Raw genomic sequence first — 18,446 nt, forward strand, 5'->3', positions numbered from 1 at the left:
GTGTAAAGTGAGTCCAAGGACGGAAGATTGGTTTGTGTGAGGTACTGGGCTGTGTTCACGATCTTCTGCAGCTTCTTCCGGTCTTGGACAGAACAACTTCCATACCAGGTTGTGATGCACCCTAGAAGAATCACTTTTTTAAACTGGCAGTCTCTCCTCTTTCTTTCTAGTCCTGACAAACATCATGCCAAAATATCAACTGTCCATTTCCTTCCATGGGTGCTTCCTGACAAGTTGAGTTCATCCAGAATTTGGTGTGTTGCTCCAGATTCCACCACTTGCAGATTTTTACATCCCCTCTGCAACTCCACAATTTTTGGAATGGTGGGTGACTGCAGAGCCTTGGTATATGTACAAGCTGTACTTCTGCAGGCAACACCTTGGTCCTTGGGTGCAGAAGAATATCAGTGTCAGAAAACAGCACAAGAAATAGATATGATTCCCCTCACCAATTCCCAACCCAAAGCAACCTTCCAAAAAGTCTGTTGTAACATGTGACTTGAAGCAGAGAAGAATTTCCCAACCTTAATCTGCAAGCATGCTGCCCATTTCATCAGCCATAGTTTCATGTGTTAAAAAGAAAACTGTTAAAAACTCATACAGTGTTTAGTCAGTATCGCATAAAAATAACAGATAAATGAGAAGTTATACATCTATAAAATGAATGAGGAACATAGTGATGTTGATAACTTTCTGTCACCATCAACAGCATAATTATTAAAGTTTATTTAGCTTAATGCCAGAAAGTTTCTTTGTCCTACACATTGCATATGTATCTCCATTTAAGGTTAAAATAGGTCAATGTGCTCCACAATAATGATTTGTAGAGATTTTTTTGCTTTCTTCAACCAGTGGAGACCAAAGGCAGTCGGGCATTTTGTTAACCTTTTGTTAAATTGCCTTTAGTTTGGCCGTTTTTAATTGCAGCGCAGCTGATTTTTCTTGCCTAGCGACTGAGTAATTGATGTTTCAAAAGCAGCTGTATAACTTGTCCTCCAGCAGAAGCGGTTCCCTTGATGTTTGTTCTACAAACAACCCTTTGCAGATTAGCAAAGTGAGCTGATAAAATGGAAGGAACAAAATTCTAGGACATACTTGCTAAACAATCCCATTATGGTTAACATGTTTAGTATCTGTTATAAACTACTGTAAACAGCAGGAATAGGATATTTTTTCACCACCTGCATTTCTGAAAGCATGTGGGTAGCAGATCCATTGAAGATTTTGAAAACAAATCCTAATTTTCTGCCCATAAGTTATTTCCTGCTCTGTGACTCATGATGGGAGTGGTAGTTCTAATGCGTTCTTGTGTAATTTGTCAGCTTTGGTGTTTGTTATCAATGCTGTCTGGAAGTTTAGGGTCATCGGTGTTTCAAAATTATGCATCTGGCAGAAATCAAACTGAAACTGATGAAAAGCATTTCACTGCTTTGTCATCTTACTGCTGAAGCATGTCATTGAAACAGATTCTGCACTTCTTTCTGTCATCTGAGAAGCCACTTGGGTCAAATTATTAAAACATTCGTCCCATGGCTGCACCCTGTTCCATCGCTGGCATTGTTTAATAGGAATGATACTGAAGAATGTCTTATTAAGGTACAGACAATGTGGGGGTAAGAAGCATATGCCTGTGAGTGTATCACACTACGTCAGAAATAAGAGCAATTTTTGTTTGCACATCAAAAAACAAAGTTCAAGTTCATTGATAGAGTCATAGAACACTATAGTGCAGAAACAGGCCCTTTGGCCCGTCAGGTCCATGTCGAACTATTTATCTGGCTATCTCATTGATTTGTGCCCAGACCATACCCCTCCATTCATGTACTTATTCGAAGTTCAAAGTAAAAGTTATTATCAGAGTACATGCATGTCATCACATAGAACCCTGAGATTCTTTTACTGCGAGCATATTTAGCAAATCTATAGAACAGTAACTGTAAACAGGATCTGTAAACATCAGGAACTGGAAACTGGAAACTAACTGTATAAATGTAGATAATAAATAATGAGCATGAAATAACAAGATAAAAGAGTCCTTAAATGAGAGTAGCTATCCCCTTTTGTTCAAGACACTGATAGTTGAGGGGTAGTAACTGTTCTTGAACCTGGTGATATGAGTCCTGAGGCACTTGAACCTTCTACCTGATGGCAGCAATGAGAAAAGAGCATGGCCTGGGTGGTGAGGATCTTTGAAGAGCACTGCTGCTTTTCTACAACAATGTTTCATGTTGATGTGCTCAATGGTTGTGAATGTTTTATCCGTGATGTGCTGAGCCAGTCCACTACCTTTGTATATAGGATTTCTCTTATGTGTTGAAATCGAATCCACATCCACCACATCTGCTGGCTTCTGTCTCTCTCCCTCCCCGTCTCTCTCCCTCCCCCTCGCTCTTCCCTGTCTCTCTCCCCACTCCCCCCTCTCCCCCTCTCACACACACACTATCAAATTGTTTAGACATGACTTGCCACACACAAAGCCATGCTGACTATCCCTAATCAGTCCCTGCCTATCCAAATACTCATATATCCAGTCCCTTAGAATAACTTTCCCACTACTGATGTCAAGTTTACAAGCCTACAGTTTCCCAGTTTATGCTTTAAAAACAGAACAACATTAGATTCCTTCGGCACCTATGTCACCATATACAACCCTGAGATTCATTTTCTGTGGGCATACACAGAAAATCCAAAAAACACAATAGAATCAATGAAAGACGGCATCCCTCAGAATGAACAAACAAACAATGCGTAAAAGACAACAAACAGACTGTGCAAACACAAAAGAAAAATATATAAACAAATAAGCAATAAATGCTGTGAACTTGAGATGAAGAGTCCTTGAAAGTGAGTCCGTAAGTTGAGGGAACAGTTCAGTAACGGAGCGAGTGAGGTTGAGTGAAGTCTCTGTGTCTGTCTCACTATTAAATACAGATGCAAAAAATCTATTTAAGATCTCCCATCTCTTTCAGCTCCATGCACTGATGACCACTCTAATATTACAGAAGACCAATTTTGTCCCTTTCCATCCTTTTGCACTTAATATATCTATAGAATCTCTTGGGTTTCTCCTTCACCTTGGCTGCTTGAGCAACCTCATGCCTCCTGATTTCCTTCTTAAGTGATTGATGTTTTCCTCTAATTAAAATCATAGCGTATGGATGCTTTCCACATCACTGTAGAACATTTGGTCCAAAACCAAGACTTGCATGGATTTCACCTAGTATTCTTGTTGCCAGATCTATCTGCCTATATTCCAGGTTTTATATGAGAACAAACAAATCAATTTTGCGAAGTCCAGGTAAATGAAACATGATTGCTAGTTTCAGGTTATCATTAGGATGATTCTTTGATAGTTGATAAAGTAGTTATTATTATCAGGAGATCCCCACAAACTGCTTGAAGAAAAAAAAATCATGGGGGATGTAAACTGGTGTTTGTTACTTCTGCCATCTCTCCAGCTAGATACTGATCTCTGCAATCCTTGTTTTACAGTCCCTCTGTGTCCCGAGTGGCTACCAGTTCTGAATTAGCTGATGAGTGGGATCTGGAGACTGACCAGTAATATTTGCTGGGTAGAACTTTCAATGGGCTTTTATGTGGCTCCCTGATGCCCCTTTCCATTCTGTGTATTCATGAACCAATAATTGTTGCATGGCGGCAAGTTAGATACGTGGTTTCAGAGAGGATTTGGGAATGTACCTGAATTATTAGCACCACTCCACTGCCCACACCAACCCCCTATCCTTCTGTAATGTTTTGCCATAACAAAGATCTCATCTGTGATGGATGGCATTATTCATTTACAGGCATACACGAAGATTATTTACTTAAACCTTTAAGTTCTTTCTTTATTTTATTAAAAAAACTCTATTAGCTGAACACTAAAGCAATTTTGCAGTGTCAGCCATACTATACAGTATGATGCAATGCTTCAGTTTAACAGCATAATACTGCGACAGGACAAGCAGATTAAGAAACCTGTCTTTCTGAGGTGTTTGGGGTCAGGCAGATGAACAATGTGCCCAACAAAGGTGACTAAATGTAATTAACACCTCAGTATTGAAAATATTGTCCTGGGAAAGGGAATTTACATTAACAGGCATTTGGAGGATAAGACAGCATTAGTGGCATCTCCACAGTGTTTAGAGATCTATGCCTGTGAAGTATACAGTAGAGTGGGGATTACTGCTGCCTGGTAGAACATGTTATTTCTGCCAAATGTGAGGTCTTGATTTTCTTTCTTACTTGGCTAAAGGCTCTATTGATCCATTGGAGGCAGTGTTGAATTTCACCCTTTACTTGAGTTGTGGCTTCCAAGATATGGGAAGGAGTCCACGTTTTCCAGACTCTCATTGTGATCCTTTATTGTCAGTGGGTATTATTGTAGGGCAGGGGAAAATCGGTAGAGATCTGTTAAGCAGGTGTTTAGCATAAAGTCCATTCTCTCACACAATTCAGTAAACTAGTAAACAATGATTTGGAATTCCGACTTTGGGCATCTGCTGGCAACCTGCTAGTGTCATTGGCATACTGTCGCTCAATACCGAGGGTAGTGTGACTTTGATTCTGATGAGAAGGGATGTGGTCTGAAGCTTTGCCTCTTTGTCCGACAAACTAAATCCTCTCCATCAGGAAGTTTATTGAAGTTGAGGTACAATATTGTAAATGTGTTTCTGAATGGAATCCACAAATTTGAGGGAGCATTTCTTTGGCCACAACATGCACATATTAAGGAATGATTTCTTTATGTGTCAAATAGCAAAATTAACTGGTAAGTAGTTAATTATTGTGACATATACCATGACACAGTGAAAAGCTTTTGTTTGTATGCCTAACAGATCAGACGGATCATTCTATGCATAATACATTGAGAAAGTACAAAAGGGAACAAAGCAGAATACAGAACATAGTGTTACAGTAACAAAAAAGGTGTAGTACAGGAAGACAGAGTGCAAGAGCCATGACGGAGTAGATGAGACATCAAGGTATCATCTTAATCATATGAGAGATCTGTTCAAGTGTGATACACGCTTCCTTGAGCGTAGTAGTACATATCGTATTCTCAACCTTTTGTGTGTTCTGCCCAATGAGAGGTGAGAAGAGACAGGGAGGGGTCCTTGATTATGTTGGTTGTTCTCTGAAGGCAGCAGGAAGTGTAGACACAATGGAAGGGAGGCTTGCTTTTTTGATGTACCAGGCTTTGTTTATAACTCTCTAATTACTTGTGGTCTCGTAAGGAGCAGCTGCCATATCAAACCGTAATGCACTTGGATAGGATGCTTTCCATGGTGGATCTGTAAAAATTGGTGATGGTCATCAGGGGCCTGCTAAGTTTCCTTTGCTTTCTGAGGAAGTAGCGGTGCAGGTGTGCTTCCTTGGCAATAGCAGTTTTTACGTGGACCATGACAGTAGTTGTTAATATTTGCACCTAGGAAATTGAAGCTCTCAAGACAGTGGTGTACCCTCAGCCCAGCTTCCTGAAGGCAATGATCAACTCTTTAGTTTTGCTGACATTGAGGAAGTGGTTACTGTCTTCACACAGTGCCCGAGGCTTTCCATCTCCTTGCTGTAATCTGGTTTGTACTTGTTTAAATCCGGCCCACTACAGTGGTGTCATCTACAAATTTGTAAATGCAGTTAGAGCAAAATCTGGTCACACAGTCATCAGTGTGTAGGGAGTAAAGGAAGGGGCTTCTGCACAACAGATCATCAGAAACTACTCTGTTGGATGGTCATTAACCTGAAATTACTACTCTGTTTTTCTCTCTGACCTGATGAATCTAGACATGCTGAATGTCTCCATCATTTCCAGTTTTTTCTTTCTGTTTCAGCAGCTGCAATCTTTTGTTTGGTTTATGTACTATCTTTTTACAATTGATGTGGATAATGATTTTAAACCAACCATTATAAATTCACAAACACGAGGAAATCTGCAGATGCTGGAATTTCAAGCAACACACATAAAAGTTGCTGGTGAATGCAGCAGGCCAGGCAGCATCTCTAGGAAGGAGTACAGTCGATGTTTTGGGCTGAGACCCTTCGTCAGGACTAACTGAAAGAAGAGCTAGCTAAATTCATTTGCATTGCTAGGGGGCGGGGGTGGGGGAAGCTGTATGTACATGAGGCACACTAGATTTAGCTGTCAGTGGAATTCAGAGGAATTTGACAAGTCTGGATGCCTGCAGCTTTGTTTTGAGCAAGGTGAGGCAGCCCTCATGGTTTCTGGTTATAAACCTGGGGTGGTGCATATATCGGAGCTTATCAGAAAGGAGTAGCAGCTCACACAATGCAAAGACTTGTAATAACTTGCTTCAGACTGCAGCTGTTCATCCTAGCTCTGGGGCCAAGAAACAAATTGAGGCCTTGTATGATTACAGCATAACACATAACCATATCTGTGTGTGGCCAGTGTGATCAGGTATACTTATAACTTTCAGCATCTTAAAAGTCCCTTAAAGATCAGTTTCCAACAGACTCATTTTTAATCCTACCAGCACACACAATGAGTTTGCAGGAATGATGAGGATTGGATGGTAAGGTAACATTACATTAGCTCCTCCTGTTCCCTTAGATGAAATATAAGATTACGGAGCAAGTTGCGATTGGATAAATAGGGGACTGCTTTACATACATAACATTCAGCACATTGATGCCGCAGCCCGTGTGGACTAAATATGTAGAAGTTCCTGGCATGTTCTTGCTTCTCACCCAATATTCATTTGATCTCATTTGGCTTTACCCAATATCAATTCCAGCCCACTGGGCCTGACTTCCAGGCTGCGGAACTTGAACCAACACCAAGAACAGATTAAGTTGAGTAACTTTGGTGTGCTCTACACTAAATCTTAACGAGGAGATCGAAGCGAAGTTTTCAAAATTGTGACAGACTTAATGCAGGGAGGGTGTTTCATCTGGCTGGGGTGTACAAGATGAGGGGATCACAGACCTGGATTACTAGGCTAGTGATTTAGGATTGAGAGGAAGAGAAATTCTTTCTCTCAGAGGTGGCAAGTCTGAAATCTACTAAAACAGAATTCTGAAGAGACAAGTCACTGAATATTAAGAAGGGAATAATTTTCTCAGCACAAAAGACATCAGTAGGTATTGGAAATATGGTAGGGAGATATATGATCAGCCATGATCGTAATGAGAAGCTCAAAAAGTCAAATGGTTTACCTCAGCTGCACTGTTTCTGTTCCCGTATGCTGGGCCTAACACGGTAATATTCCAGGCTGTTGGCCCTTTTCACCCCTTTCTATTTCAGGTAGAGACAGTACTACAGAATAAAAATGAGACTGGGATAGAAAATGATTCGGGCCTCACACTGATCTAGCCAATTCCAGCCTCATTCTTGCTCCCTGCCATTGCATGCCTGACCTTGTCGTAAAATACAATCAGTCTTTCTATGTCCTTTACAAAAGTTCCCCAGACAGCTGCTGCTAGCTCCAGAAATTATCTCCCATTTCCTCTGTGATCAGAATAGAGCTGCACATGTAAGATCTAACATTAATATAATTCAATATTTCATGTTCCATTAACTGAAAATTACAACTTATTTGCCCTGAAATGTTTGATTTGCAGCTGACAACAAATGTGCAGTTTCCTCTAGCCGCCTCCTCGAGGACAACTACTGGATAATGAGTGTCTTGCAGTGGAAAAACAAACAAGACACCCACACCACTTCAGTAATAATAGCCATCTACAGACCTACCAAGAAGCAGTTTGTGTGACTACTGGTCGTCTCAGGATTGCCTGTCTTTTTTTTAAACTCCTCGTATGATCAAGTACAAATTTCAAATGTCATACTTTGCGAAATTAAATTCTACAGTGCAAGTTAATTAACTGATCCTTCAAGGAGAATTTTAACTCCCTCCACCTAGATGGCACTCCATGAATACATATACATCAAGGTTCAACAATGTATATAGAAGCCAATAGACATTTAAATCCTATACCTGGTAAAATGCCCTTCAGCCATAATCTTTTCAGTAAAACCTGTCACACAAGAAGTGGAGGCATTGACAGACAAAAAGAGGATTAGTTTTTGTGGGACCAGAAGCTGTTCTCTCCCTCCCTCAATACTCAAGCAGTGGTTGGGGAGTTTCTAAATGGCCTTTCTGAGTAAGAAGCTCACCATGCCTGAATTTAAAAATAAACTGGGCTTCTTGCTTGTTCTATGGACTGCCTGCCTAGTAGTTATAATTCCCAATAATTTTTCTGCACATCTTCACAATAATGATCTTGCTGCTGTGAGAAGGCTGAGTCCTGTAAAAAAAATATATTAAACAATTGATTATTTGTAAGATGTAACAATGTATTAACCCTTTTATTATTCAATTCATAAAAAAGAAAGCTTTTTTTAAAATACTCCATTTAATATTTTGGTTCAGTGGAAGAACTCTGAGACCGATCACAGAAACTAAGCTGACATATTGGTACAGAGCTCTGAGTGTGCTTCCTTTTTGATGAAACTGCTTCTTCATAGAAATATTAAACGTAAGTCTATTATCTATTTGACAGGTTAAATTTGAATGATGAAGTTTGACCATCTGAAGAAAAGCAGGGAATTCTCCCCATGACATTGCTACATTCATTTCTCAACCAATACCACTGGGAAAAAGAAGATTGACTTCATTCATCTCATTTGCTATTTGTAGAACCCTAATATATGGGGTCTAGCTGTCAATTGCCTTATAATAACAGTCCTTCCTCTACAATATAATTGATTGTTTGTAGTGCGGTTTGAAGCAACTGGAACCCTGTGTGTTCTTCAACTGCTTTCGTCCATCCACTTGAAGGTTTGAGATGTGCACTCTGAGATGCTCTTCTACACACCATAGTTTTAACACGTGGTTATTTGAGTTACTATTGCCTTCCTGTCAACTTGAACCAATCTGACCATCCTCCTCTGACCCCTCTGATTAACAAGGCATTTTCAGCCACAGATCTGATGTTTACTAGCCGTTCTTGTTTTTCGCACTGTTCTCTGTAAACTCTGGAGACTGTTGTGCATGAAATTCCCAGGAGATCAGCAGTTTCTAAGATACGCAAGCCACTTCATATTGCACCAACTATCATTCCATGGTCAAAATCACTTGGGTCATATTTCTTCCTCATTCTAATGTTTGGTGTGAACAACAACAGAACCTCTTGACCATGACTGCATGATTTTATGTGTTGAGTTGCTGCCACATGATTGGCTGATTGGATATTTGCATTAACAAGCAGGTATACATAATAAAGTGGCCATTGAGTGTACAGTATGCATAAAGTATGGTAACAACAGTGTAACAAAAATGCATTAGTCAATTTACGTGAAGCAAACCCCCAGAAGCAATTAAATAAATTGGAAATTATTGGAGATCTGCAGGCCAGACAGCATCTGAAGAGAGAAACAGATCATGGATCAAAATCCTTTCATTCAATTTGCTTGCTTCTATTGTTTGCATGATTTATGTTTGTTTTCTCTTTTGCTATACATTGGGTATTGGTCTTTCTATTTTATAATTGGGTTCTTTCAGGTTTCTTGCTTTGTGGCTGCCTGTAAACAGACAAATCTCAAGGTTGCTTAATTTATATGTACTTTGATAATAAATGTACTTCAGAATCTTTGAATTACAGCGCCTCAGTCCATAACAAACCTAGCAGTAATAAGTACCAGTTAATATATTTCTAGTTGTGTTGATTAAAGTGTAAAAACTAATCAGGTTATCAAGGATATCACAGAGAGCTTTTAAAAATATACTTTGGATTGGAATGAAACATGGTAACTGTTAATTCCAGGTTACTTTGCATTGCTTTGGAAATTTGACTGGACACTTTCCAGCATAAGTATTTCATTGCAGACTTGAATCCAGAACCAAACGCACATCAAGTGACATCATTCCTCATTGCAACATTTCCTTTTTAAATATTAACAGGAAAGTTACATGATTTGTTCAGAGAGTGACTGTTGGCCACTCCTGGGATAACTGCTTATCTCTGACTTTTAGCTGAATCTCCTGGTCTTGTTCCTTGATAGTTGAGGAAAGCACAAAGGGAAAAATACAGTACCATTTTGGTGTTGGACACCTGAAGTTTACAGTTGGTCAGTCTTGAATGGGAATGATAATTAATATACTTGTAACAACTATATCATATGTTGATAACTCACTTAACAGTTACACTGAGAAAATAGGTTACTGCACAGAAAAACAAGTTGACATACAGCCTGACAAGTTAAGCAGTTAGCACCAGATGACCATATAATTTAAATTTTAGATTTAAAACATCTTCAAAGTTCAAAGTAAATTTATCAAAGTTCATATATGAGACCAAATACAACCCTGAGATTCATTTTCTTACAAGCATACTCAGTAATTCCAAGAACCGTAATAGAATCAATGAAAGACCACACCCAGCACGACTGACAAATATCTAATGTGCCAGACAACAAGCTGTGCAAACCTTTATCCAGAGCTTTCTAATCTTCACTTGATTATTTCCAGAGACTAATAAAATGTTGCACATGGTGATGTCAGGTCTAACTGTCAATATTTCTGCATTCTACGGCCCTGAACCCTAATGTATTTACTTTACATTTCTTAAAATGGCAGATCACACACTTACAAGCTTTTTTGCATCGGGGTCAAAAAAAGTCACGTGAAATAATTTTAATTTCCTTTAAAAAGTTTCAATATTCTTTTCATTGAACAAGAAGAGAAGAGCTATTTACCATTGTCACAGTTAACTAATTTTCCATTGTTTGATGAAGACATTAGGTACTATTACATTTACTGATGGGGCTTAGAAGATATCTGACATTCTGCTTTTGTCTGTTTAACCAGTGTCATCGTGTATTACTACATATAAGAAAAATCCTCCTCCAGTCCCACCACGGACCACAATTAAACCATTCATCTCAATCACTGCACAGAGCAGCACAGAATCTGCGCAGGATGCATATTTGGATGGACATACCCAGAGGGGTGATCTAAACAGCCAGTCAGGATTAAGTAACTCCACAGAAAGTTTGGATAGTGTCAAAGCCTTAACTGCCGCTATCGAAGCTGCAAATGCACAGGTTCATGGACCATCTAACAGTCAACAGTACATTGACAACACACCAGCAAATGACAAGGGAATCCAGCCAGCGGAGGAACTGAAAGGAGATGTGTTGAGGAAAAGCAAATGTTCTTCTGTTGGAATACAGGTGAGTGCCTTTTTGTACTTGTATTAATGACAGTGTAGATAATGTTACTTTTAAATGGATTAGCATTAAAACAATAAAGAGAAGAATTTAAATATAAGTATCTTGAAGGATTCTTTATGATGCTAATAATGAGAATAACATCCAACTTAATTATGTCAACTGCCTTAATTTGTGAGCTACAACTATATTTGAAGTGACTTCAGGTCAACTTGGGTTGTACCTCAGAGTTTCCTCATTAGCCTCTATCGCAGAAGCCCCCAGGAATGAAAAGCATGCTTGCATTATTACATCCCATTAATATCAGTTGTGACTCCAAGGCACATAAAATAAATAAATTGTTGTGATTTCTGAAAACTTCAGGGTTCTGTTGTGAGGTATTTTTTTTCTTCAAGTTGGGCTCTTGTTTATTAACACTCTTTCATTCTTCCTATTTATTAGAACACTGGAAGCCACAAACTATGATTGATTGACCCAAGGCCGAATGCATTTTACAATGTATATAACAGCTTCAAAGCAACCTAATTTCTAGAGTTTTGATGCCCAGAAGACTATGAAGATCTCTTGCTTTACATTAGAGTAGAATGAGCTGTGTCACACTTAGAAAATAACAGTAAAAAGCTTCACTATGAAAATGCCTTTGCTAGTTGTGAGGTTATGATTAGAAGGCCCCAGTTTTAATCTAATCCACCAATTAGAAATGAAGTGTGCTTAAAATGTATGCCCAATTTAAATTTAGACAGATTAGGAGAATGATCAAGAAAGTGGCAAATAAAATACAATGTTGGAAAATGCATGGTCTTGCACTTTGGTAGAAGAAATAAATGTGAAGATTATTTTCTAACTGGGGAGAAAGTTGAAAAATCTGAGATGCAAAGGGGCTTGGCAGTCCTTGTGCAGAACACTCTGAAGATTAACTTGCAGGTAGAGTCGACGGTGAGGAAGGCAAATGCAATGTTAGCATTCATTTCAAGAGGTCTAGAATACAAGAGCATGGATGTGATGCTGAGGCTTTATAAGGCACTGGTGAGGCCTCACTATGAGTATTGTGAATAGTTTTGGGCTCTTCATCTAAGAAAAGATGTGTTGTCTTTGAGAGGTTTAAGAGGATGTTCACAAGGATGATTCCGGGAATGATAGGGTTATCATACGAGGAACATTTGATTGTTCTGGGTCTGTACTTGCTGGAATTTAGAAGGGTTGGGGAAATCTCATTTAAACCTTTCAAATGTTGAAAGGCCTAGACAGAATATATGTGGAAATGATGTTTCCCATGGTGGGGGAGTCTAGGACAAGAGGGCACAGCCTCAGGATAGAGGAGTGTCCATTTAAAACAGAGATGCAGAGAACTTTCTTTAGCCAGAGGGTGGTGAATTTGTGGAATTTGTTACCACAGGCAGCTGTGGTGGCCAGGTTGTTGGGTGTATTTAAGGCAGAGCTTGATAGTTTTTTAATTGGACATAGTATCAAAAGTTCTGAGGAGAGTGGGGCCGAAGAAGGAAAAAAAGGATCAGCCATGATTAAATGGCAGAGTAGACTGGATGGGACAAATGGCTGAATTCTATTCCTATGTCTTATGGTCTTGTGATCTAATTTATAACCTACCCATCTGTGTGATCGCATTAGCTCAGTTTACCATATAATCAGATAGCATGGATTCTGAACTCATCCTATTCCAAATTGAATGGGTTATATTAAAATTGGGGCCAATGCTTTGCCAATAAAATGACATTGACCTGCTATACAATGCTGATGTTGGTCAGCCTACCCTGTCAATTGTTTTATAGGATTTTAAAGAAAGCAATACAGAGTACTACATCAATGCTTTGGAGCCTGTTATAGACTATCCACAACTCTCAAGCTCAGAGAAGCTGCATAGTATATGCTATGAGTTTGGTGCTGGGTTTAAAGCTTTTCCTCAGACAGCCAAAATCTAAGCTGATGCATTGGCAAAATTCATTGTCAATGGCCACATTTAATGGGAGGTGGCTTCTGAGAAAAGGAGACAGCTCGCTAGAGGACTATTATTTTCCAGACATCTACTGTTTCGCATGCTTCAGTGAAGTAGTCGGCAATAACCTGGAGCTCAGTTTTTGAGTGTGCACATGGGAAGAATCATCTGTGTGTCATAAATTGATGACTGAGATTAGAAGTGAGATCAGGGCCTTCTCGGCCCAATACATGGACTGTTTATTCATTTCCATAGATGCTGCCTGACCTGCTAAGTTCCTTCAGTAGTTTGCATGCGTTGCTTTGGATTTCCAGCTTCCGCACAATTTCGCATGTTATTGAGTGATAATAAGTTTCTGAGAACTAAATAAATTTCTCAGTCATTGGAGTGAAAAGCTTTTTGAAAGAGAGCTTTTCAGTTGTTGATTATGGTCATCCTGTGGGACTCCTGCTAGGCAGAGTCCACATGGTGACTCTGGTAGGAGCTCTCTTCAGCTGGGAAGGGGTAGTTGAGAACTTTTGCTTGGCTCTAAATTGGCAGCAGGGACCCTCTAATCTATCTTCTCCAATTGAATTTGTCTCCTTTCTTGAACATGATCACCCCACTCTTCCTCCACCCTCCTCCTCCCCCTCAACCCCCCCCCACTATCACGGTGCGCAATGCTTTACAATACATGCAACCTGGGTTGAATTCCCACTGCTGACTGAAAGGAGTAGATTTCCTCCGGGTGCTCCAGTTTCTTCCCACGTGCCAAAGACATACTAGTTGGTAGGTTATTGTAAATTGTAAATTTACATTGTAAATGTAAATCATTGTAAATTGTCCCATGATTAGGCTAGGATTACATCCGGGGATTGCTGTGAGGTGCATTCGAAGGGCCTATTCCAAACTGTATCTTAATAAATAAATTAATCATTAAGTCTCGGCCTGAAGCTTAGCATGGACTCACCAGACCTTCTCCAAAAAACCTGAGTAAAGGTTTCAGTCACTCAAAGGAATGAGAAAATACAGGTTAGATGACTCACCCATTCACAGCCAGTCATGCAGAAAATCTAGCCTTTACGCAGTTGGGATATTAAATCTGTGTTTATATAAGATAGCAACACACATCAAAGTTGCTGGTGAATGCAGCAGGCCAGGCAGCATCTCTAGGAAGAGGTACAGTCGACATTTCGGGCCGAGACCCTTCGTCAGGACTAACTGAAGGAAGAGTTAGTACGAGATTTGAAAGTAGGAAGGGGAGGGGGAGATCCAAAATGATAGGAGAAGACAGGAGGGGGAGGGATGGAGCCAAGAGCTGGACAGGTGATTGACAAAAGGAATATGAGAGGATCATGGGACAGGAGGCCCAGGGAGAAGGAAAAGGGGGAGGGGGGGAAAAACCCAGAGGATGGGCAAGGGGTATAGTCAGAGGGACAGAGGGAGAAAAAGGAGAGAGAGAGAGAGAAAGAATGTGTATATATAAATAAATAACAGATGGGGTACGAGGGAGAGGTGGGGCATTAGCGGAAGTTAGAGAAGTCAATGTTCATGCCATCAGGTTGGAGGCTACCCAGACGGAATATAAGGTGTTGTTCCTCCAACCTAAGTGTGGCTTCATCTTTACAGTAGAGGAGGCCGTGGATAGACATATCAGAATGGGAATGGGATGTGGAATTAAAATGTGTGGCCACTGGGAGATCCTGCTTTCTCTGGCGGACAGAGCGTAGGTGTTCAGCGAAACGATCTCCCAGTCTGTGTCGGATCTCGCCATATCGGGAGCACCGGACGCAGTATATCACCCCAACTGACTCAATTGTTTCCAGTAGAGAAATATACTATATTGATGTAAAACATACTGATAAATTTACTCCATGTTTAAATATAAATCATGGAAATTTTAGCATTCCTCGTGTTTGCATAGAAGGGAACTGTTTAGACAAGCACAAGAGATTTTGCAGATGCTGAAAATCCAGAGCAACATGCACGAAATCAGGGTCTCAGCCTGAAATGTCGACTGTTTGTTCCTATCCCTGTTACCTGATCTGCTGAGTTCCTCCAACTCTTTAGGTAATACAGCTTCTACGAAGTTCTGATGTATCTATTCTCACTTTGTAGACATCATTGATTTTCATTGAAAGCTTAAAGATAGGCATTCTTAAACTACTCCAGATTATATATTAAAACTGTAAATTGGGATGTTCTCAAGATTTTGCTTTCATACCAACTCTTCAACCAAGTCTTTGAAGTCTAATCCATTTCTCTTGTTCGTTCTTCACAGTTATAATATTTAAATTATATTCTTGAGTCAATAGCAGAGTGATTTCCGGCTTGTCACGATGCATCACTTATAAACTCTAGCATTTGAATCACACTACCTAGAAAACACATTAACTGAAAAGTCCTGCCACTATTTTTGTATTAATTCAATCCTTTTGTCTGAGATGTGGATTTGCTTACGTAGATAATGTGAACGTAGCCATGACTTTGCATGATCAGTGACCAAGGAGATGTTTGGAAATGCTAAGTGAGGTCTACTAACACATTGTAAGTTCTGTCATGTGTTCACTTAAATAGACCTTGAACAATCTGAAATATTACATCACCACAGCAAGCTTTTGGCTGTCTGGATATTTTAGAATGACTTCAAATCTCCATGTACACAATCCTGGATTCGTTCCAAGGCAGTTGTATGTGAATAAACTCATAATCATTCAGGATGTTTATTTGCAGTTGATTCCTTACAAGTTTATGTTTTCCTGAATTAGCAAATGTTAACCTAAAGCTAACCACAGAATGTGTTCCTAATCAGTTTTACACCTTACATATATGCAGCATAATTGTTGCATTGTTAGCCAAGGATCAAAGTGACAAATTCAACCTAGTTTTCACGTACTACCTTTAATTTGCGAGAATCATTTTTACTATTATATTACAACTACAAAGGTGAGCATGTACAGTTTTGAAATCCATGCTTTGAACCAATGTAATCTGTACTAATTTCAACTGTATGTTAAGGTACGTAATGCATTTGTTTGCTTGTAAGTTGGTATCGTTGCAACACTTTCTGCCTTGTTTCTAACCAATGCAAAGCACTTTTTTCCTGAAATATGTCATGTTTTTGTGACTAAATTGCACTATTTTCTTAAGTGCAGGTTTAACAGAATTGGAATAACAGACAGCATTCTCTTTTTATCTTCTTCTTCTAGGTTGATGGTCCAGAACACATGGCTTTAGCAGATACACATACAAACAAATTTCAGTCAGTAGGAATTCAAGTGGAGACAGAGAAGTGGTAAGTCAGTTTCTGTGATGCTTCACACAACTTAATTCACATATTGCAAATCAGACGTCTTGTTTACATAATGAACCTCTGGATTTCAATGCTCCTTGATAGCTCTGGGTACTGTTCAGTTATAGCTATGGATAAGCAAAGTCATTTGCTGCATCACTTCCCATCCATCTGGGAAAATACAGTTCTGTGGTATATTTTGCTAGGATACCTAAGACTTTTGTACTGTATTGTAGTAATTTTATGTATTGCACTGTGCTGCTACCGCAAACAAAAAAAAACAAATTATCTAGCAACACACATCAAAGTTGCTGGTGAATACAGCAGGCCAGGCAGCATCTCTAGGAAGAGGCACTGTCAACGTTTTGGGCCGAGACCCCTCGTCAGGACATTTTGTGGAATTCGACAGAAGAAAGTGAAGTTAAATGTGATTGAAAGTAAATTGGATGTATTGAAACAGGGGAAAAGTTTTCTACTAATGCCACTGTTTAATTAGTTTTATAAGTATTTTACCAGATACCAGATGAACTATAATACACTGCAGCATATTTGGTGTATGTTTGACCACTTAATAGAAAAGGTGAACAAAAATATTAACTGCATAATTGCTCTTTTCCTCTTGATTATCTCATCTTACTCAATCTTCTAATATTAATACAGCAGTTTAATTATTCTATTTTAATATTTTTTATTTGAAACAGACAATATAAAATCACATCTTCAATCTAAAAAAAATCAGCTACATGCTGGAAGAACTAATTCTGGCTATTTTTTCAAAAATAGACTTTATTCATGATTTTAGTAGTATATAAACAGTGTTTGTGTGTGTACATATATATCCACATTGTCCAGCACGTTTGATCCATCCACAAGCAGCAAGGTGACCAAACATGCTATTTTAATACCAATCCCCATTTCCAGTCCGACACGCTGGTACATGACCTCCACTACTGCAAAGATGAGGCACTGTCTGGTACGTACGTGTACACATGTATATATATACACACACACACACACACACACACACACACACACACACAAAACAGAGTAATAATTTTACATTTGTGCTTGGTGCATTCAGTAGTGTGAACTTTTAAAGAAAGACCACAAATACTCACAGCACCATTGCCCCTCTCATGCTTCCTGAGGTGAGAACACTTTTATTGTTCGAGGGACTTCCCCATGCAGCCTTCCCCTCCATATGTAGGACCAGAAGGAGCCTAGACAGTGATCTTTCCCCACAAAATCTTAGCACTGATTGCACCAAGCCTCAGTGCACTCCTCAGCACATACTCATGCAGCCTGGACTGAGCCTCTCCGCACCATTGTCTTACAGCCTTTTTTATGCCATGGACCAACACCTTTAAGCAAGGGGTCCGTGGACATCAGGACTGCAGTCCTGATGAAGGGTCTTGGCCTGAAACCTCGACTGCTTACTCTTTTCCATAGACGCTGCCTGGCCTGCTGAGTTCCTACAGCATTTTTGTGTGTGTTGCTTGGATTTCCAGCATCTGCAGATTTTCTCTTGTTTGTGATCGGGTTGGGGACCCCTGCTTTATAGATATCATGCTGTGCTGGGAGAACAAGTTTAGGACAGACCAAAGAGCATCCTTCCCTAAGTTAATGACCTTCCAGCAGCACTCGATATCTGTCTCGCTGTGAGACTCTGGGAACAGCCCTAGATCAGAGAGTCCTTTGTCATGCAGCTGCTAGGGATAAACTGTGAGGTAGACACTTGCATCTGTCACCTCATTCTTGTAAATCCACAGTCTGCAAAGAGGTGGGTCTTCTTTGGGTCTTCTTTCAGTCTCTTCCCCACCGCAGCCACTGTCCTGAGGACAGCATATATTGGGGGTGATAAACGATCTTCAGAGGAAGGCACTAAATTGAAGGGCACCTCTCATCACCAGGCAAGCAAGGCCTTGGTGCCTTTTGGCCAGATCTAGTGATGAGACATTCTCAGATGGTTTGGACCATTTGCTCAGGGAACAAACCCACAGTCTCTATCCCGCAGTGTCTGCAGGACAATACATACT

The 18,446-nt window shown here is 39.8% G+C and overlaps 1 protein-coding gene across 15 annotated transcripts in view; it reads left to right on the forward strand.

Moving 5' to 3' along the window:
- dlgap1a (discs, large (Drosophila) homolog-associated protein 1a) overlaps nucleotides 1-18,446 on the forward strand; it is an 890,995-nt gene that overhangs the window by 806,545 nt on the left and 66,004 nt on the right. For all 15 annotated transcript variants that reach the window (XM_063062219.1, XM_063062200.1, XM_063062175.1 and 12 more), the window contains 2 exons: nucleotides 10,827-11,191; nucleotides 16,328-16,413. In XM_063062219.1, the coding sequence (XP_062918289.1) occupies nucleotides 10,827-11,191; nucleotides 16,328-16,413 (451 nt within the window). The remainder of the gene's footprint in view (nucleotides 1-10,826; nucleotides 11,192-16,327; nucleotides 16,414-18,446) is intronic.

Source organism: Mobula hypostoma, chromosome 1 (genome assembly GCF_963921235.1).
Source record: "Mobula hypostoma chromosome 1, sMobHyp1.1, whole genome shotgun sequence".
Taxonomy (NCBI): domain Eukaryota; kingdom Metazoa; phylum Chordata; class Chondrichthyes; order Myliobatiformes; family Myliobatidae; genus Mobula; species Mobula hypostoma.